Source organism: Ornithorhynchus anatinus, chromosome 11 (genome assembly GCF_004115215.2).
Source record: "Ornithorhynchus anatinus isolate Pmale09 chromosome 11, mOrnAna1.pri.v4, whole genome shotgun sequence".
NCBI classification, from domain to species: domain Eukaryota; kingdom Metazoa; phylum Chordata; class Mammalia; order Monotremata; family Ornithorhynchidae; genus Ornithorhynchus; species Ornithorhynchus anatinus.
This window is the reverse complement of record NC_041738.1, coordinates 36,944,525-36,966,817: the sequence shown is the minus strand read 5'-3', so window position 1 is coordinate 36,966,817 and position 22,293 is coordinate 36,944,525. Positions and strand designations below refer to the sequence as shown.

The 22,293-nt window shown below is 49.3% G+C and overlaps 1 protein-coding gene across 3 annotated transcripts in view; it reads right to left on the bottom strand.

The window, feature by feature from the left end:
* Positions 1-22,293, bottom strand: part of ZNRF1 (zinc and ring finger 1) — a 94,747-nt gene that overhangs the window by 12,695 nt on the left and 59,759 nt on the right. For all 3 annotated transcript variants that reach the window (XM_029075251.1, XM_029075252.1, XM_029075253.1), the window contains exon 2: positions 7,193-7,288. In XM_029075251.1, the coding sequence (XP_028931084.1) occupies positions 7,193-7,288 (96 nt within the window). The remainder of the gene's footprint in view (positions 1-7,192; positions 7,289-22,293) is intronic.

The following is a 22,293-nucleotide window of genomic DNA, read 5'->3' as shown; positions in this document are numbered from 1 at the left end:
ATTACGGTATCTGCTGAGCACTTACTATATGCCAAACACTGTTCTAAGAGCTGGGGTAGAAACGATACTACCAGGCTGAGAAGCAGCATGGCTAGAGCTAGAGTCCAGGCCTGGGAGTCAGAAGGACCTGGGTTCTAATCCTGTCTCTGCCACTTATCTGCTGTGTGATCTTGGACAAGTCAGTTCACTTTTCTGGGCCTCAGTTTCCTCATCTGTAAAATAGGGATTAAGGCTGTGGGTCCCTCATGGTCCGGGGACTGAGTCCAATTTAATCACCTTGTATCTATCCTAGCGCTTAGAACAGTGTCTGGTACATAGTAAGCACTTAACAAATATCATTAAAAAAATGATTGGAACATGGGTCTTCCAATCTAGGTAGGAGGGAGTAGGACTTGACTCCCATTTTACCAATGAGGAAACTAAGCACAGAGAAATGAAGTGATGACCAAGATTCAACAAAAGACAAATGGCAGAGGTGGGATTAGAACCCAGGTCCTCTGACTCCCAGGCCTGGGCTCTTTCTCCTAGACTACGCTGCTTCTCTAACCATCGCATACAGCTGACTGGCTTCACAATGCAGTCACCCATGAGCGTGAGCAAACCGTCCTGAGAACCAGCCACCAAGTAAGGAGGCCAAAAAACCAAGCCAGCCCTGTGGCCGGAGCGTCCCTGCTCAAGTTTATGCCGCGGCAGGCTCAACAAATCAGCCCCACTTCCTCTCTGGAACCTAATGATAGCTTGCCACTGGTTTGGGTGTTGTGGTTAAACATGTTTTCAAGCAGGGCTCTGAAGATGGGATTAGAAAGTTGGTTGAAACCAGTTGTCAATAATTGTGGGGAGAGGCGTCACTTGCTCTTACCCCTCCCTCCGCAGGACTCCTCCATCTCCCTCTGCCAGTACTAGGGGCACGGCTTCGGTGGGGAAGAGGGAGAGAAAGAGGCTGGGGAGCAGCGGGGGGCCTGGAAGATGGAGGAGTGGGAACGGGAGTCAGGTTCTGATCCGCTGAATGTTGAGGGAGCACAGGCCTGGGTGTCAGAAGGACCTGTGTTCTAATCCTGACTCTGCCACTTGTCTGCTGTGTGACTTCGGGCAAGTCACTTCGCTTTGGAAAGCAGCATGGCATAGTGGCTAAAGCCGGGCCTGGGAGTCAGAAGGTCATGGGTTCTAATCCTGACTCTGCCACTTGTCTGCTGTGTGGCTTTGGGCAAGTCACTTCACTTCTCTGGGCCCCAGTTACTTCATCTGTCAAATGAGGATTTAGACTGTGAGCCCCATGCGGGACAAGGACTGTGGTCAAATCGATTTGCTTGTATCTACCCCAGCACTTAGTACAGTGCCTGGCACATAGTAAGCACTTAAATACCATTAAAAATAAAAAATACACACACCCACATGAACTTTGCAATGCTCTGCACCCTTGCCCACTGCACTCTGTATCTCGTTGGGAACATGACTGGCAAATATGAGAGCGGGCGAGGGGAGTGTAGGAAGCCACAAGCACTAGAATCCATTCATCTGCCCAGGTCCACGGTTCCATGCATCTGCTGTCCCTGATGAGCGACTCCATCAATCAACCCATCAGCATCATTGCAGTAAAACCCTCATGTCACCAAGCCCTCCAGGTGTCCAAGTTGCTTCAGGAAAAAAATCTGGTGGAGGCGAGTTTCCAGCTGATTCAATGGCAGGAGGTAGGGTGGGAATGGCCTGAAATAGTGGCTGGATCAGGGGAGGGAGGGAGGGACACAAGGGCTACCCTTTGCCATTCTACCTTTCAGAGGAGGAAACCAACTCTGAGAATTAATTTCCTCAGCTCTGGCAGGAGATGACAGCGAAGCAGACGTGACAGGGAACAGTGAGCTGGACCAAGAAAACCCACCCAGACCCTCCGGCAAATATCACAAAGGGGAGTGCCTGAATGTCTACTGGGTTATTCTCTGAAAGGTAATATCCATTGCTTTCCTTCTCCACCACCCCCTCTGCCCAGGTGTGGTGGCAAACAGCCGACCGAGGCTTCCTCGTTGGGCCGCAGGAACGGGGCGGTGGATGCCGACGGTCTGAAAGGCCAGACTGGAATGCGTGCAGACCAGCTAGTCAGGAAATGAGCCCAGCACAAGGCAGAGGATTAGGAAATATGAAAGATGCCCCCAGAGAACAGAGAAAGTCTCCCCTGGGGGAGGAAGGAGATGGGTTGGAGTAAGGGTGGGGTGGGGTGAGGAAGATTCTCCGATTCTGTGTAGGAAGGGGAGGAATCGGCTCTGGGGCCTCACTCAACCTGTCCCCCAACCTGTCTGTGGGCAGTTAACAAGCCCTCACTAATCCCTTTTGTTCAGCAAAGTAAACCAACAGGAACCAGGAGAGTAGCTGCTGTGTTTTTTGCAGATGATTCTCCCCTCACCAAGCTCAGAGGAGGGTGGAAGGGGGAGAGCTGGAGGGAAAAAGTGGTAAAACATCACTGGGCTGGGCAGAGTGGTAGAGGAAGGGAGGAGAGGGCAAGAAGAAGCCAGTTGATTAAAAGCATTAATCCTCTTCTTTCCCAGCCAGCAGGAAGCCACAGGGTATCGTTCTCCCCTAGTGCGCTCTCCTGCCACCTGCCATAAACGTTCTACAACTCTACAACGTCATTTAGCCTTCTCCTATTCACCCCAACTGGATCTAGTCACTCCCATCACCCTGGTCATAATCATCATCATGGTGTTAAGTACTTACTATGTGCCAAGCACTGTACTAAGCCCTGGGGTAGATACAAGCTAATCAAGTTGGACAAAGTTCCTGTCTCCCATGGGACTCACAGCCTAAAAGAGTTGTTCGTTATTCAGATGAGGAAATAGAGGCACAGAGAAGGTGAGTTGCCAAAGGTCACACAGCGGGCAAGCAGCAAAGCCAAGATTAATATACAGGTCCTCTGACTTCCAGTCCACTGCTCTTACCACTAAGCCAGGCTGTTCTCCTTTTATCACCCGTGTACAAATCTCCGTCCGATGTTTATACGCTTGCCATTTTGTTTGTGTGCATCTTTTATTTGTTCGCATGTTTCTGTCCTTGGTGTTTTATGGATCCTTACTGCCACTGATGTATTTGTGTGTGCCTTATGTTGCCTTTAAGATTGTAAAATCCTCGAGGGTGGAGCTGTGTCCTCCCCCTTCCTTCACAGTTCTCCACTCACAAAAGCAGTTCAAATACAGCATGTGGAGCTCGCAGGAGCAAAGTGAAGAGGAGGAGGGTTGTACTTGGTAGAGTGGGCACAAAGTGGAAACCAAAAGGAGCAAAGGGAAAGTGAGGAAGGGGTGGCGGTGGGTTGAGAACGGTCCATAGTTGCTCTTCCTGCCACTAAAAAAGCTCTCACTCATTTCAGGCATTTCCCTCTTCGGATCACCATGTATGAAGTGTCCCCGGTCCAGTAATCTGGCCGGGCAGGACCAGGTTTCTTCTCCACTCACAATCCTCAGGGACGGAAGATAATCTACTCTGGAGAGGGGCCATGACCGCTTCTCTATAGGAAACCCAGACTGTCCGACTCAGCCTGAAAGACTTGCTAGATATAATAATAATAATGTTGGTATTTGTTAGGGGCTTACTATGTGCAGAGCACTGTTCTAAGCACTGGCGTATACAGGGTAATCAGGTTGTCCCACATGAGGCTCACAGTCTTAATCCCCATTTTACAGATGAGGTAACTGAGGCACAGAGAAGTTAAGTGACTTGCCCACAGTCACACAGCTGCCAAGTGGCAGAGCTGGGATTTGAACCCATGACCTCTGACTCCCAAGCCCGGGCTCTTTCCACTGAACCACAGTGCTTCTCTAATATGATGGGTAACTACGAGAAAGAGTCCCTAGCGTCTCATCCTGCAGTCTCATCCCACTCGAACCCAGTTACCTTGGACTCAGGACCAGGGTTGACTAGGCCCTCTTTCTTTATGCTGTTGGAAACTGGAAGGTTTTGCGGGACACTCAGTGCCTGATTGCCAGTTCTGGCCCAACCCAGAGGGGAGGGAGGAAGGTTTGTCTGCTGTGCCCTGGAACACTTAGGAAGAGGATGCGGTGGTTCTTGGGCTGGGGCTTTGAGGATCCATTCATTCAATTCATTCAATCATATTGCATGCCTACTGTGTGTAAACGCTGTACTAAGCACTTGGGAGAGTACACCAATAAACAACACATTCCCTGCCTACAAAGGAGTGCTCTCCTGGACCCTCTATACTGGGGATGGGCCAGTGCCAGTTTGAGGCTACAGTGGGGCCAGGAGCAGAGGAAATTGGGGTTGGGGAGGGCTCCTTGGGGGTAAAGTTCACCTCCCTTTCCAGAACACATATATCCCTGTCTCTCTTCCTGGGTGATGATGGGCTTCTTCTACACCAAAGCGGCAGCGTGCTGGGGGCGAGTGGGGAGGAGGAGGAGGATGACCATTCAAACAGTCACAGGAAATACCTGCAAGTGCTTGAGGTCCCAGTCCAATGTGAATCCCCTGGCAGCTCCCCTCATTCTGTAAGCTCTCTGTGGGAAGAGATAGTGTCCACCAACTCTATAGAACTTACTTCTCCAAAGTACAGTGCTCAGTACACAGTGAAAGCTCAATATCAGAGGGGGCCGCATGTTGTCTCTATCTGTTGCCGAATTGTATATTCCGAGTGCTTGGTACAGTGCTCTGCACATAGTAAGCGCTCAATAAGTACTATTGAATGAATGAATGAATGAATGTGAAGTTGCCTTTAAGGCCAAAGGCAGCTGTGTGCCCCGCTCACACCAAATGAACCCCTGAAATGATGAAACTTGGGAATCTGTGGGAAGACTGGGGTGTGGGTTAATCAATCAATCCATGGTATTTACTGAGTGCTTACTTTATGCACAGCACTGTAGTAAGCACTTGGGAAAGTAGACTACAACAGAGTTGGTAGACAAGTTCCCTGCCCACAAGGAGTTTATAGTCTAGAGGGTCAGAGTTAGCTTCCCCAAAGCCAACTGGGCTCACGAGGCACAGTGGCAGTTGGATGGGTCTGTTTATTGTCACTTTGTATTTTCCCAAGCGCTTAGTACAGTGCTCTGCACAGAGTAAGTATTCAATAAATACGATTGGCTGACTGACCGAGCCCCAAAGGACCAGTTCTGCATGAGGCCCAGGGGGCAAGACTTAGAGTTGAAGCTCTGAAGATGTGGTTTAGGAGGAAATCAAGGGAGGAGGGGCAGGAAAGCAAAGGGAACCCAGCAACCTCAGGGGGACGGACAAGCGGCAAGGACGGCTCCTACTGCTGCCCTTCCTGTAATTCAGAGCTGTCACGCTCATCTGACTCCCTTTAACAAGGCAGACCGTTTCTCGCCACATCATGGCAGCCACAAAGCCCCCAAGTGGCACCTTGGGAAATGAAAGGATAACTGGGACAATTATAGAGAATGGCAAAGATAAGGAAGGAAACAAAGGGGTGGAGAGTGAATGGAGGGTGGGAAGACCTAGGGAAGGAGGAGAGGACAATGAGCACAGACAAGACTGCTGGCGTTGTTATACTGTTCTCTCCCATGCTCTTAGAACAGTGCTCTGCACACAGAAAGCGCTCAATTAATACAATTGAGTGAATGAATCAAATGGACAGCTCAGCCTCCCAATTAGGACCTCACGGGGCTGAAACCCAGGGACCCCACCAGAACTAGGCCTCAGAGAACACACTCATCCCGACTGAAAGTCCTAGCTGGACCAGTAGGAGCCACTCTCCCTTCAGGTGGGATTGGGCCCCTCCATGCCAATGGGATTGGTGTGCCTGGTTGTCCCACACAGGGTGCAGGGCCTTCTGCCTGTGCGCTACCCGTCTGTCCAGGCAATGGCATCTCCAGCATTGAGCCTTCTGGCAGCTGCCATCCACCCGGACAGAGGAGATCCCAAAAGGAAATCGGTGGGGTGGTCCAGGTTTGGCCCCGCCATTCTGCAATCCAACCTGGAACCAAATGACCAAGCAGAGGAGAGCACTAGGACTGTAAACACTGCCGCCTCTTCAACCCCAGGATCTTCTCGCTGGGGCTGCTCCTGATGGCCAAACCTCCCACTTGTTGACAAGACAGCGATCCCGGTTCCTTTAGCTGGGCTGCCAGCATTGCCCAAGAAGGTGGGCGGGGGGTCCTAAGTGCAGCACTTTCTTCAGGCTGGAGAGAGGTCCAGACTAGGAAAATGGGATCTGCCCAGAGCCACACACCACTTGGATAGCAGGGTCTGGCTCTTGACCATGCCTAAGTAGATTTATAACCTACTTGTTGAAAAAAAGTCAGTGTTGCCTCCAGCAGGTTTCAGTGGAGTTTGTGGAGCCGTCATGCTTCTCCTGGGCCACACAGTTATGGACCACCAAATCCCTTCAGTGCCTTCCAGAAATCTGCTCCAGCTCCACCGTTACATGCCATTGGAGTGGGCCAAGGAGACAGGGAATAGAAGAATCGCCCATTTAAGCCACCTGGTGCCCTACTGAAACCCGAGCGGGGCCAGAGCAGCCAACATCACCCACAAGAGGAAATCAAAATAATAATACTGATGATGATAATAATAATAAAACAATTGGGGTACTTATTAAGCTCGTACTATGTGTCAAGCACTGGGGTAGATACAAGACAATTAAGTCAGAACTGATTAACCTGTATCTCCCACATGGAGGGAGAAATGGTAGTGAATCCCCATTCTGCATATGAGGAAAGTGAGGCCCAGAGAAGTGAAGTGTCTTGCTCAAGGTCCCCCAGCAGGCAGGTGCCAGAGGTGGGATTAATAATAATTACGGTCTTTTGACTCCCAAGCCCCTACTCTTTCCACTAGACCACGTGGCATCTCCATAGTCAGAGATGCCCCCAATCATGGTCCTGAGGGAAAAGACCTTTAGTTCTGCCCCCTCCTTCCTGATCCTCTGGAATCCCGATCCACATCCTGCCTCTCCACCGCCAGCCCCTTGACAGCCGACCAACAGGTTAGGGAACTTGCTGTTTTTCTGGCTCAGCCAAAGTCTCCCGGCACTAACAGGTCCCTCAGCCAGAATGGCTCCTTCAGGCGGTGCAGGGAAGTTTAACATAACAACCTGATCTTCGCACGTCAGGAACACCCCGATCCAGGAAGCCCCCGGATGTCTCTACATTCACTGGCATTCCCCGGCATTCCCCACAGCATCTGCTGTCTGGCTCCCGCTCCGGGCCAAGCAGAAAGAGACTTGTAGGACAGAAGGAGTCCTTACCGTTGTAGGAGAGGCGGGGTTTGCTGAGACACATGATAAAGTGCATTTCCATCTCGTCGGAAGCCACGGACTTGGAGCAAATGGGGCACTTGAAACCTGGGAGAGAAAAAACAAATATTGAGATATCCTGCCCAGACCGAATGGGTCAGCCCTTAGGGTAAGTCCATTGAATTAATAATAAATGTGGCATTTAAGTGCCTACTATGTGCTAAGTACTGTACTAAGCGCTGGGGTGGATACAAGATCATCAGGTCCCATAGGAGGCTCACAGCTTAAATAGGAGGGAGAACAGGTTTTGAATCTCCATTCTGCAGATGAAGGAACTGAAGCAGAGAGATGTTAAGTCACTTGCCCAGTGTCATGCAGCGGGTAAGTGGAAGAGCTGCAAATACAGTCCAGGTCCTCTAACTCCCAGGCCCATGCTCTTTCCATTAGGCCACGCTCCTTCTACACCTGTTGGTCAAACTTTGCTTATCCAACACAATGGGAGATATGGATAGTCCAGAGAATTCAAGCCCCACAAATACTCTCCAAACACCACCTCATTTGCTGATTTCAACCTCTTCCCTTTCTCTCCCCTCTCTCCCCGCACCTTTGACCAAAGCTGCTTTCTAGGTTCAAAGTTGACCCATCTGTTGCATTGCAGTTTTCCAAGTTATATGTACAATGTTCTGCACACATAGTGAACATTCAATAAACATCACTGACTGTCTGATTGATCAATTGCCCTTCTTTAATGGCTGCAGGGCAGAAGCAGGGCAGGGTTATAGGATAAAGGAATGGGGCTCTAGACTGTAAGCTCATTGTAGGCAGATAATTTGTCTATTCTACTGTTGTATTGTATTCTCCCAAACCCTTAGTACAGTGCTCTGTACACAATAAGTGCTCAATAAATACGACTGACTGTTTGTAGAATGCACTTGGCCCAGGGCCCCTCTCATCATCCTAAAGGCAGGTGAGAAAGGCGGTTGTGACTCATGTGGATAGCCATTCAGCACTGAATGAGGCCCCACTGGGCTCAGGGGCCGGGACTGCAGGTAACCTAGGTCAATAAAGTTGGTACCAATGCCCGGATTACGAGCAGGACCCTCTGGGTGGACAGGCAGTGGATGGCGCTTGCCGGAAGGGCCAGGAAGTCCGTGTGGGTTCAGTCATTAACACCTGGCTCTGGTTTGAAGCTGTTCTGAACCTCAGTCAAGGCATTGTGGCCATCCTTCAAATGTCAAACCAAACAGTACATTTCTATAAATGGATGGGAGGGGGAGAGAGCTGCACCAAATCAGTAGTGCAAATAAGAACAGGTCCAGAATCTCAAAGAAATCAGACTTTTATGGTATTTGTTAAGCGCTTACTATATGTCAGGCACTGTACAAAGTGCTGGGGTAGATACAAGCTAATCAGGTTGGACACAGTCCTGGTCCCTCATAGGACTCAGTCTTAATCCCCATTTTACAGATGAGGTAACTGAGGCCCAGAGAAGTGAAGTGACTTGCCCAGGATCACATAGCAGGCAAGTGGGGGAGCTGGGATTAGAACCGAGGTCCTTCTGACTCCCAGATCCATACTCTCTACATTAAGCCATGCTGCTTCCCAGACTTCTCTGAACTATTCCCTTTGGGGGATGTTTCTGGGAGAATGGGTATGCGGGGAACTTTTGGGTCTGTGTTCTTGGCTGCGCTCTAGGCCCGGGTGGCACATGCTCACCTCTCTGGCCGGACCCAAGAGATGCGAGACCCTTGGGTGGGGGAGAGGGTGCTTCCATCACCAACTTCTGCCCTTCAAGAAAAGGACAAAGTCCAGAGACATCCTCCTGCCTGAAGAAGCTTTTGGAGGACATCATTTATAGGGTTACGTGATGGATCACCGTGGCCCCTCTGCTGATTCCCATGAGAGGAAATCGAAGCATTCAGCCCATTGCTTCTTGAGGAGATAAGGGGAGAAGCAGAGGCTGGCTGAGGTGTTGGATGTAACTCCCTCTTGTCATCCCATTTGGTACGTGTCACTGCAGGGGTTCACTTCAGTCCCAGCTCCAAAAGAGGCTCAGGGGAATTAGCATGGCCTAGTGGATAGAGACTGGTCCCGGCAGTCAGAAGGACTTGGATTCTATTCCCAGCTCTGCCACTTGTCTGCTGTGTGATCTCGAGCAAATCACTTCACTTTTCTGGACCTCAGTTATCTGATCTGTAAATGGGGATTAAGACTGCAAGTCCCACGTGGGATAGGGACTGCGTACTACCTGATTAGCTTGTGTGTACCCCAGCCCTTAGAACAGTGCCTGGCACATGATAAGTGCTAACAAATACCATTTAAAAACAAAACAAAAAAGGAGCACTAGGCTTCAGCCAGCCTGGCGAGGAGCAAACCCCTGAACCAGATGGAATGGCGTCCCTCACCCACAGAGAAGTTCTCTGGCTTCCTGGCAAAGATCAAGACTCAAACTCTCCTCACAGATTCTGACTTTCTGGCCGGCCCACTGGCTTTCATCACTCCTCCCGGCTTGACTGAGCATTCATTCAGAGATCCTAAACAGGCTGGGAGAAACCCAGAATTTTGATAGGTCATCTGGCTCATCCCCTGCTCCAAGACAGGGCTTCAGCTAATCCCATTTGGATCATTAACTTGCTCTCCCCATTTTGTAAACAGATAGAGGAATTGCTGTTCCCATCCCCGGTAAAACATGGCAGGCCTGAAAATCCTTCTAATCAGAAAGGTCTTCTTTACCCCTTACCTAAATTCTCCCCTGTTGTCATTTAAACTGATTCCCTCTTGGCTAGTCTTCAAGCCTTTGTCCCACATAGAGCAAACTATTTTATTTACTTGAGCAAATTCAAGAGTTTGACTGGGACATGTAGTGCTTTGTCTCTGACAAGAATCAAGCAGAAGTGGGTGAGAACCAATGCCTTGCTTCTGGCTAGCCTTTGGAAATTTTACACTAAGAAAACTCTACCCCAGTCGAACACTGGGCACAGGGTCTGGATACAGGACAGATTTGGTTAACACCGCCTGTCCACAACCGCCCCCCTCAGCCCTGCCTCCCCACCATTTCCTGGGCTTCTCTGAGCCTTACTCCTGACCCTCATGAAGGACCTACAGAACTGAGTGATTGAGGTTTTGCCCTGGAACAGCTGAACAACTCCAAGGAATCTGAAATGGAGGAGTGGAGGAAAGAGGCTGGGATCTGTTTTCCTATTTGGCAACACTGGGGCTACAGGGAGCTTAGCTCTTAAATAACCTTTTCAAAGAAGCTAAAGGGCAAAAGGCGAGAGAGGTAAAGAACGCCCTGCTGCTGAATGGAAAAAATTAATCTCACACCCACTTTCCTGAAAGGTCGTTCGGTGATTAGGGTGGCTTCCGCCGGCCCCCTGCCCAGTAGATTTTTTTTAATTGTCCGGTCATGTTTCAGCACCAAATCACCACCCGTAGCACGGGAAATCATAAGGCCCTGTGGAACTACCTGAAGGTGAAATCCTGGGTACAAGGAAACTTTTAAAAATAGCCATCTCCCCCATCCCTGCCCGGATAAACTCCAGCCCTTACATTTGCACAGTCATCCAAACATATCCTCTGTCACTTTAGATTTTCAGAAACCAGTAATGGTTCTCAGTGGCAGGGCCCAAGGGACATTTTATTTTCATTAGAGAGAAAATTGCAGCCCATACCCCTGAGACATTCCTTGACTGCATCTTGTCCATAGACTCGTCCCATCTCCATGGCAATCAGGTGAGTGCCTTTCTTGTTACTTGGCAACCAGGACAGCAGGTAAATGTTACCATCATTAATCGCACCCCGCCTTCTGCTCTTACCCCCATCCCCCAGACCTTACCCTTTCCAGCAGGAAGATGCAAGGAAAACATTGTAGCACAGGTTTGCTCTCCCATAACCCAGTGGGCCTCACTGCTTCACCCTAGCTTCTCAGTGCCCTCATCTAATATAGAAATCAATCGTATTTATTGAGCACCCACTATGTGCAGAGCACTGTACTAAGCTCTTGGGAAGTCATGAGGCTCCATTTGGTCACCTATACAAACCCCTGATCTCCAGGCTCGGTTCACAGTGTAAAGTCAAAGGTGGTGGGGTCTCAAAGGTCGTGGGTTCTGATTCTGGGTCCGCTACTTATCAGCTGTGTGACTTTAGGCATGTCACAACTTCTCTGTGCCTCTCTTACCTCTTTTGTAAAATGGGGATTAAGACTGTGAGCCCCACATGGGACAACCTGATTACCCTGCATCTACCCCAGCACTTAGAACAGTGCTTGGCACATAGTAAGCGCTTAGCAAATACCATTATTATTATTATTATTTGTATCTGAAGGGGAGATCCTTCCAAGTCAGAAGCTCTCAAGCTTTATGGATGAACTTTATGGTAGTTCCCAAAGCAATCTTTTGGGTGAAGTTGATAATAACTGTGGTATCTATTAAACACAATTACTACACGTGAGCTACTGTACTAAGCGCTGGAGTAGAGTAGACCCAAGAGAATCAGGTCGGACACAGCCCTTGTCCCTCGTAGGGCTCATAGTCTAGGTAGTAGGGAGAACAGGTACTTCATTCCCATTTTACAGATGAGGAAACTGAGGCCTAGGGAAGTGAAGTGACTTCCCCAAAGTCACTCAGCAGATAGGTAGCAGAGCTGGAATTAGAACCCAGGTCCTCTGGCTCCCAGGGCTGGGCTCTTTCTGCTAGACCACCCTGGGTTCCCCATGTCAGCAAAGTTTCAATGGTTCATGTGTTTAGACAGAATGCCTGGACCCTGGAGGAGCAGCGTGGCCTAGGGGAAAGAGCTCAGGCCCAGGAGTCGGAAGGACTTGGGTTCTAATCCCACCTCTGCCACATGTCTGCTGTTTGACCTTGAGCAAGTCACTTCACTTCTCTGGGCCTCAGTTTTCTCAACTGTAAAATGGGGATACCTATTCTCCTTTCTATTTTGACTGTGAGCCCCACGCGGGACAGGGACTGTGTCTGACCTAATTAACTTGTACCTAGCCTAGAGTTTAGAACAGCATAGTTAGTACTTAACAAATGCCAATAAAAAACAAAACCAAAAAACCAAAAACAATTATGGGTCAGTTTTCCTTGACTGTCAGGGAACACAGGCCTGCACTGGCTGTTTGGAGAACAGGGTTGCTGATGGGACTGGGGCAGGGAGCGTGTTCAGGGATCCATGACAGGCCTAGTAAATCAGGCAAAGCTGCTCGAGGGAGAAAAACCTTTTAGATCACCTGCCTACTTCCAACTTAGGTCACTTACCCGGCACTTTCTGAACCAAATTCATTCCTTACCCATGAAGCACTTCAGTACTTTACCCATTGTCAACTCCCAGAGCACTTAGGTACATATCTTCATACTTGGTTGCTTCTCCTATATGTAATTTATTTTAATATCTGTCTCCCCAGCTAGATTGTAAACTCCCTGAAGGCAGGGATCATGTCAATTTACTCTAGTGAATTCTACAGATGACATGCAGATCTACATCTCCGCCCCTGTCCTCTCCCCCTCCCTTCAGGCTCACCTCTCCTCCCGCCTCCGGGATGTCTCCACCTGGATGTTGGTCCACCACCTAAAACTCAACATGAGCAAGACTGAGCTCCTCATCTTCCCTCCCAAACCCGGTCCTCTCCCAGACTTCCGTATCACCGTGGATGGCACGACCATCCTTCCCGTCTCTCGGGCCCGCGATCTCGGTGTCATTCTCGACTCGTCTCTCTCGTTCACCCCACACATCCTATCCGTTACCGAGACCTGCCGGTTTCACCATTACAATATCGCCAAGATCCGCCCTTTCCTCTCCATCCAAACGGCTACCTTACTGCTACGGGCTCTCGTTATATCCCGGCTAGACTACTGTGTCAGCCTTCTCTCTGATCTCCCTTCCTCCTCTCTCGCCCCGCTCCGGTCTATTCTTCACTCCGCTGCCCGGCTCATCTTCCTGCAGAGACGATCTGGGCATGTCACTCCCCTTCTTAAACACCTCCAGTGGTTGCCTATCGACCTCCGCTCCAAACAAAAACTCCTCACTCTAGGCTTCGAGGCTCTGCATCACCTTGCCCCGTCCTACCTCTCCTCCCGTCTCTCTTTCTACCACCCACCCCGCACGCTCCGCTCCTCCGCTGCCCACCTCCTCACCGTCCCTCAGTCTCGCCTATCCCGCCGTCGACCCCCGGGCCGCGTCCTCCCGCGGTCCCGGAACGCCCTCCCTCCTCACCTCCGCCAAACTGATTCTCTTCCCCTCTTCAAAACCCTACTTAAAACTCACCTCCTCCAAGAGGCCTTCCCAGACTGAGCTCCCCTTCTCCCTCTACTCCCTCTACCACCCCCCCTTCACCTCTCCGCAGCTTAACCCTCTTTTCCCCCATTTCCCTCTGCTCCTCCCCCTCTCCCTTGCCATCCCCCCAGCACTGTACTCGTCCACTCAACTGTATATATTTTCATTACCCTATTTATTTTGTTAATTTTGTTAATGAAATGTACATCGCCTCGATTCTATTTAGTTGCCATTGTTTTTACGAGATGTTCTTCCCCTTGACTCTATTTATTGCCATTGTTCTTGTCTGTCCGTCTTCCCCGATTAGACTGTAAGCCGGTCAAACGGCAGGGACTGTCTATCTGTTGCCGACTTGTTCATTCCAAATGCTTAGTACAGTGCTCTGCACATAGTAAGCGCTCAATAAATACTATTGAATGAATGAATGAATACAAAGCATTTAATGCAATGCTCTGCATAGAGTAAGTTCTGAATAAACACCATTGATTGACTGACTCTGCCTTTTTAATCTCTACCTTAGAGGAGATGGTATACAGGCTTGGTTTGGCCCACTGTGAGCATTGGGTTTCTCCAGCTGAGCAGAAGAACTTGTTTGCTGTGTGACCCTGGACAAATTACTTAACTTCTCTGTCTTTCTGTTATCTCATCTGCAAAATGGGGGTTAATACTGTGAGCCCTATATGGGATATGCAAAAGTCCACATGTCAACCTGATTAGTTCGTATTGATCCCAATCCTTAGTATAGTGCCTGGCACATAGTAAGCAATTAACAAATACCATAAAAAAAAATGAAAGAGAGAGAAAATCTGTCTTGTTCTTCACCTGGGTCGACAGTCTGCCCAGAACAGTCATATAATTTCCCCTCCTTCCTTGCGATCAGAGATCCTATTAGAAAACTAGCCCCTATGTCTGGCCAGGCTTGAGCTACTGATTAGAGGTTTGTAAACCCATCTGGCTCCTATTCTTCAGCGAGTGCCTTTCTTTGAGAGCCCCAGGCTACCTATTCTGCTGCACAACTGGCCTCTGAAATCGTTCTCATTTCTGATTGCCCTCGGGTGGGTTGGCTCTCTGGAGGCTAGATGGAAGGCCCTGTTCTCAGGAATTTTATATTCTGGCTCCCCAACCCTCAAGAAAAGGGAGAAGATAAGATGTGCTTCCACCTCATCCCTAGAAGAGACTATTTAGACTAGAATAAACAAAGAGTCAATGTGCTCTAATCATTACTGTATTTTGATTACACACTTATCTGCCTGCGCACTGTGCTGTGTGTTGGGATAGAAACAAGACAATGAAATCAGTCACGCGAAGAGTGGCCAGAGCTGGGAGTTAGGAGACCAGGGTTCTGATCAGGGCTCCACCACCTACCTGCGGGGTGGTCTTGGACTAGTTAGTCATTTGACTTCCCCATGTCTCAATTACCTCATCCGCAAAATGGGGATTAATTATATGTTCTCCCTCCATCTCAAGAGTATGAGCCCTTTGTTGGGCAGAGACTATGCCTGACCTGCTTACGTTGTCTTGACTCCAGTGCTTAGCACAGTAGAGAAGCAGCGTGGCTCAGTGGAAAGAGCACGGGCTTAGGAGTCAGAGGTCATGGGTTCTAATCCTGGCTCCGCCACCTGTCAGCTGTGTGACTTTGGGCAAGTCACTTCACTTCTCCATGCCTCAGTTACCTCATCTGTAAAATGGGGATGAAGACTTTGTGAGCCTCACGAGGGACAACCTGATGACCCTGTATCTACCCCAGTACTGAGAACAGTGCTTGGCACATAAGTGCTTAACAAATACCAACATTATTATTATTACTTACCACATAGCTAGGGACTTAACGAACATCACAATGATCAAGATTATTACTATTAATCATATTTATCACAAACTTACTGTGTGTAGAGCATTCATTCAATAGTATTTACTGCGCGCTATGTGCAGAGCACTGTACTAAGTGCTTGGAATGTACAATTCGGCAACAGAGCACCGTACTAAACACTTGGAAGAGTATAATATAACAGAGTTGGCAGACTCATTCCCTTGCCCACAGTGAGCTTATAATCTAGACGGAGATTTACAGTCCCTGGCCAATATTCAGCACAAAACAGTAGAAAAAACCCAGGTCTGAACAGCGGAAGACTTGAGTTCTGTCCTTAGTTGCCTGACTTTCCTGAACCTCAGTTTCTCTCTTTCTAAAATGGAGAATGCCCAGTTCCTTCCTTTCTTTCTCTCATTGGCTCAGGTATGGTAGGAGGATGCACATCTTAGGGGCTGAAAAACGCTCAGTGCCTCACCAGCAAAAAGGGCTGGTTCCACTGTGAGCAGAGCTACGCAGAGAGCTGGGAAATGCTGCTGCAGGGGCACAAATCAGAGCGACTGAAGCCACCCTGTCAAAGAGGCTCCCTCCCCACCCCAGGAATTCCTGATCTGCTAGGAACTGGAAAGAACCTGTCGAAGCAGACGGAGTCAGGGTCCGTTTTCACTGTACACACACTCCGCAGGGGCAAATACCACTCCAAGCCCTGGATGAATCTGGGTAGCAGTGATAATTCAAAATCAATAAATATTGGCTTTGTTCCCAGCTAAAACAACCTACCACTTACATTTGCCTGGGTGGGCTGTGTTGGCTTAACTGTCTGGTAGCTTAGTGCAATACTGCTCTTCCTCACAGCTATTTTGGCTAATTTCAAATAGGGTTACTGCTAGTCAAACTCGATCAATCAGTAGCCTTTACTGAGGGCTTAACGTGGTCACAGCAATCAATCAACCAGTAGTATTTATCAAGCGCTTACTGTATGCAGAGCACTGTACTAGTCTTTGGGAGAGTACAGTATAATTTAAGTTGTAGGCATGACCCCTGCCCACAGGGAGCTTATAAAAATAATTAAAATGCTATCTGTTAAGCACTTACTATGTGCCAGACACTGTACTAACAGCTGGGGTGAATTCAAGCAAATCGGCTTGGACACAGTCCCTGTTCCATGTGGGGTTCACAGTTTCAATCCCCACTTTCCAGATGAGGTTAACTGAGGCACAAGGAAGTAAACTGACTTGCCCAAGGTCACAGAGCAAACAAGTGGAGCCGGGATTAGAACCCATGACCTTCTGAATCCCAGGACTGTGCTCTATCCATTATGCCATGCTGCTTCTGTCTTCTAGCTTATAGTCTAAAAGGGGAGAGAAATGAGGTAGGACACTGAAAGGCGATTGAGTGCCTTAAAGCCAATGGTAAGGAGTTTGTGTTTGATGCAGAGGTGGGTGGAGATTTTGGAGGAGTGGGGACATGTAACTGGAACAGTTTTTTGCTTTTTTTTTTTAGAAAAATGAAATGTGGACTGGAGTGGGGAGAGACAAGGAGGCTGTCAGGTCAGCAAGTAGGCTGATACGGTTGTCAAGGCAGGATCCAATAAGTCCTTGGATCAGTGAGGTAACAGTTTGGACGGAGAGGAAAGGGTGGGTTCTAGAGATGTGAAGTTAAAACCAAAAGGAATTTGGTGACAAAAGGAATATGCGGGTTGAAGGAGAGATGAGTCAGAGATAATGCCAAGCTTACATGTTCATGAGACAGAGAGGATGGTGGTGTTGTCTAAGGTGATAGGAAAGTCACGGGGAGAACAGGGTATGTGTGGGAAGATGAGGAGTTCTGTTTGGGACAATTTGAGTCTGAGATGTTGGCATTACATCTAAGTAGAGACATTTTGAAGGCAGGAGGAAAGCGAGACTGCAGAGGAGAGAAGTCAGAACACTGTACTAAGTGCTTGGGAGAGTCCAACAAAATAAGCAGACACAAACCTTGCCCTTAAGGAGTTTTTACAAACGAGCAAGGAAGACAGAAACTAAAATGAATTGCAAGTAGGAGAAAGCAATACGGTATAAAGATATGTACATGAGGGCTACCAGAAGGGTGAGTACCCAAGTACTTAAGGATGCAGAAGTGCTGAAGCAGCATTTGGATGATGAAATGAGAAATGACTCAAGGAAGGCCTCCTGGAGGAAATGCAATTTCAGAAAGGTTTTGAAGACAGGCAGAGCAACGGTTGGCTGGATGTGGAGGAGTAGAGAATTTCATGCAGAAAGGAGGGAGGGAACAAGAGTTCGTTGTTGGAAGAGATGAGAATGAGGCAGTGTCGGCTGGCTTGATTTTTGTCTTACCACTGACCAACAGTTTATCGTGAGCCTTGATTATGTTTACTTGGTGGCTAGAGAATGCCTTTTTTCAATTGAATAGTCCTTCCAGATCTCACCTGGGGCAGGGATCATCATTCCCATGCGTCAGATACGGCCACTGAGGCCAAATATAGGAGGATTTATCCACGATCAATGATATTCATTGAACATATACCGTATGCAGAGCACTGTACTAAGCGCTTGGGAGAGTACGATACAACAGAGATCCACACTGCAACTCTGCCGACTCCCAGTTTGTTTCTCTGCCTCAGCAGCACGAGGCCCATTTTATTTGCACATCCCCGTGAAAAGGTTGGTACACCTTGCGCTTCTGAGAACTCATTCTCTAAAAATACAAAAGGAAGCCTTTTCCTTTAAGACCTGATTTATCCAAATCTTGTGGTTTCTGCACAATGCTCCAGTTTCCCACACCTCCCTTCCCCCCACCCTGTCCTTCTCCCTCCTTCCCTCCCCACCCCATATGCTGATGTGCTATTTTAGCAGCTGCCCCAGTTCTGCCTGTCTCTGGGATCACCTGAAGGGACGAACGGTTGAAAAAAATCAAGAGGAACAACTTGGGTAAAGGAAGGGGAAAGAAGTCCCCCCGCCCAGTCGGCTCTGGTATGCCAGGGGCACTGGGAGGGACGAGGGCCGGTGGAGGTGCCCTCCGCCTCTTTCCAGGATGAGGAACTGGACTTCACTGGTTAAAAGCCCAGGAGGCGGTCTGCCCTGGAGAGCACATCCTTGTGGCACTTTAAGAGAAAATACAACGGGACTTGATTAAATGAACTTTACTGAATGGGATTTATTAGTGCTCGAGTTCAAAGGAGAGGAGCAGGGCTGGCTGCTCATCCTTACAACTCTGGGCGCAGCCTAAAGGAGAGGTGCCGGGGGAACTTGAAGCAGCAGTGGCCCCTCTCCTGTTTCTTTTTTTAACCTCTGCTGAAACTCTCTGAGGTCCCCTACTCAGCTCCGGCGCCACTGAACTGGAGAAGGGGTTTAGCCGCTTGTCCCTCCTCCCCTAGCTCTGGAGTCCCCCAGGCTCCCTCATCCCTTCAGACTACACTTCTTGACCACAGTAAGCGCTCAATAAATATGATTGAATGAGTGTGGGACACAGAGATCATCCCCTCCCGGGTCTAGAGAGGCCGGGTCTGGCGAGCGTCACTCCGAACACTGAATGAGCGACATTTGGGGTCCCCCTCGCCCCAAGGTCGCTGTCCAACCCTAATGGTGGAAAGCAGCCTTTTGATGCAGGGTTGTGGATCGATTGGTGGCCCAAGAATACACCCTGTAGAGGTGGAACTTGTTTGCTCTCAATCTGTACTGTCTCTCCTGCTGTCCGACAGTCTCCGGACAGCAGCGGTACCTGCAGGGGGCAGGCAAGGAACTCCTTGACCGTGGGATTCCCCGGGACAGAGCTGACTGCAGCATTAACCAGCACAGGACCTGGGAGGCCGGGGGTCTGCAGGGTCTCCACCTTTCCTTCTCTTCCCTCCACCTCCCCACCACATTCTCTTTAAGGGCCCTCCCTACCCCCTCTCTTCTACCACATCTAAGACACAGGGGTGATGGGAGGGTGGTCTGAGGGGCCCCACCCAGGGTCTCTTTCCACAGGGGTCTCTTCCACAAGAAGCGGTTCAAGCTTAGAATTCAAATTTTGACAAAAAGCAAAAGACAAAACAAATCCATCAAGAGAAAGAAATAAGATGGAAATGCTATGATACAAAGCAAGCTTTGGAGCTTCCCAACCCAGTGCTATTTGTAAGAGAAGCAATCGGACTTCTACTGTGTGCAAAGAACTACACTAAGCACGGGGGAAAAATACTCAGATGAAAATTAGAAAGTTTCCTGGCCCCGCTCAGCGTGGCCTAGTGGGCAGAGCACGGACCCGGGAGTCAGAAGGATCTGGGTTCTGTTCCTGATTCTGCCACTTGTTTGTTGTGTGACCTGTGCATTGCTTACCTCATCTTCAAAATGGAAATTAAGAACATGAACCCCACATGGGACACTGTGTCCAACACTGACTAATCTACCCCAGCGATTATTACAGTGCTTGGCACACAGTATGCACTTAATGCTGTCTCAACCTGGCCCTAGGATGGAGGTTATTGGAGCAGAAAGGCTGGGTCAAGTTGACCTGACTTGTCAAAAACCAGAGGAAATGTTCCCTACTTGCCCCTGTTAACTGGCCACGCAATGGTCTGTGCCACCCAGCGGAGGGGGCGTTCGCCAGCGTGCCACTCCGACTGGGTCCCAGGAAACCCCAGGAGTAGTGGCACCATGCTGGGGCCAGGCCAGGACCAACAAGAAAATCAACATGACTGGGCCCCTACTGTCCTAGGTGCTTGGGGAGCATTTCCAGGTACTGTCCTCAGGACACTTACAATCCAATGGGGAAGACGCCCGCAAAAACGGATGAATATACAATAATGAACAGAACGTGACAGAAATAATAAAACAAGTGAATAAACGAGTTGAAAAATATGAAGATAAGCACAGGAGGGTGCTGAGGTGACTAAGGAAACGGCATGATTTGGGTGATAAAGCTTAATCAGAAAATGGTTGGGAGAGAAGGAGGCTGCTTTTTGGAAAGACTTTGATAGCGGGGGAGGCAAGTAGACAAAACTTCTGAGGGATGGGGAAGGCATAAGCCACGGGTCAGAAGTGGAAAGCTTGAGGATGTGGGGTTTTGCTTAGAGAACCTCCTGTCTATTCCTAAAACTCATGTTGACAAGCTTTCTCAACACCCCCTCCTCCTAACCAAGCTGGGCAGGGAGGGGCTCCCCCTGTGCTACCATTCAGGAAGGAGCAAAGTTGCAAGAGGAAACACTCAGGCCTTTGGGTTCAACTCTAGTTAAGGTCTGCAACAAACACACTGACTAAGAATGCTAGGCTTGAATACCAGCCTCACCAGAGACCTTGCTGAGGCGATTCATTCATTCATTCAGATTTACTGAGTGCTTACTGTGTGCAAAGCATTGTACTAAGCACTTAGGTGAACCGGAGTGGTGGCACTAGACTTTGGGGGAGCTCGACACTTTGTTTCTCCTGTTGCTGCCCCGGTGCCACCCCCAACCTAATCACGAATCCCCTGGCCCTGGGAAAGAAATGAGGCTCCCCAGGATGAATATCATAATAATAATGATAATAATAATGACAGTAGTATTTTTTAAGCATTTATTTCATGCCAGCAAATACAAGCAAATCGGGTTGGACACAGTCCCTTGTCCCATGGGGTTTACAGTCTTACTCCTCATTTTGCGGATGAGGTAACTGAGGCACAGAGAAGGTCACACAGCAGACAAGTGGATCATCCGAATTAGAACCCATGACCTTCTGACTCTCAGTGCCGTGTTCTACCCACTACGCCATGCTGCTCCAAGAGGGCCTGATGAGGGCTGGGACCACTGTGTGACTCGCTCCACTCTTTCCACATAAAGGCCAAAGCCACTGGGCAGCCTCTCTTCCCTTCACTCGCCCGTCTGGTTCCCCCACTAATATCTCATCCCATACTCAAGAAGAGAGACTAAGTTGTCGATTCCCCCGTCCCCTCTGCACCCTGGGTTTGTAGCCCTTTCTGCTACGGCCTGACGATCTTTGCTCAGTCCAGCTTTGCGGGAGCCCCACAACCGAAGACCCCCGGTCATATTCCCGATCCTTAGGGCAAGTCTCCACCCATCTTTGGGCCTCAGTTTCTCCATTTTTAATTGGAGAACTCCTGCCCCTTCTGGACCTCAGAGAGGTCAGACAGGTGACTGGGATTGCCTATAATAGGCTTTGATTTCCTTGGTAGACAGGCGGGAGTCTGATAGGCACAAAGCAATATCCTTATCCTTTCCACTCCCAGTAGAAGTCGGGGAGGACTAGCAGTGCCTCTCCTTGGTTTCTGGCTCCACCTCTAAGGCTCGTCCTTCTCACTCCTCAACAGGCTGTCCCCGTCCTCCTTCACCCGGTGCCCTCACACCAACATTTTTCAGCTTCTCAAACCCAAAGGCGGAAGCCACGAGCTCTTCTGTAGGATCCCGAAGGCTGTGACTTTCTGACATGCAAATGACAGTGATTCTGCACGCTCGCCTATCTATTTTGGAAAATTCAAAAATCCTGGGGGTGGAGGGGAAGTGACAAGCAGTCGAGCTTGGGGATCCCACCAGAGGTTCTAGACACCATTGGTTCAAATGCACTCTTTGTCCTCATTTCTTGCGGGAATTTATGGGAATGGGTTAACCAGGAGTGATCTAGGATGGAATCGGGGGGGGGGGGGGGGGGTGTTGTGTGTGTGTGCGCCTGAGGGTGCAGTTCCCGGCAGGGTGAGTGAAAAATGGGAGACGTTCTCAGAAACAGCCTTCATGAGCTATTAATATCAGGTGATCAAGTAGTTATAGATCTTTGACTTTCTGTGGCTTTCTGGACCCCCACCCCACAACACACACACACACACACACATGGGAGGGGTACAAGGGTGGGGCCTGGGGAAAACAGGCTACGTTTCGGGCCTACTGAGAGCCAGCTCTACGAAGGTGCCAACTTCCTGAGGCTTTGAGGGAAATCAATCAATCAATCATATTTATTGAATGCCTACAGAGTGAAGAGCTCTGATGTCTCCAGCTACTGGTAAAGACGGGAAAGTCAAGGCTGTGGTGTTCAGGGTCCGGACTGGGGCGGCCCGAGTGAGACTTATT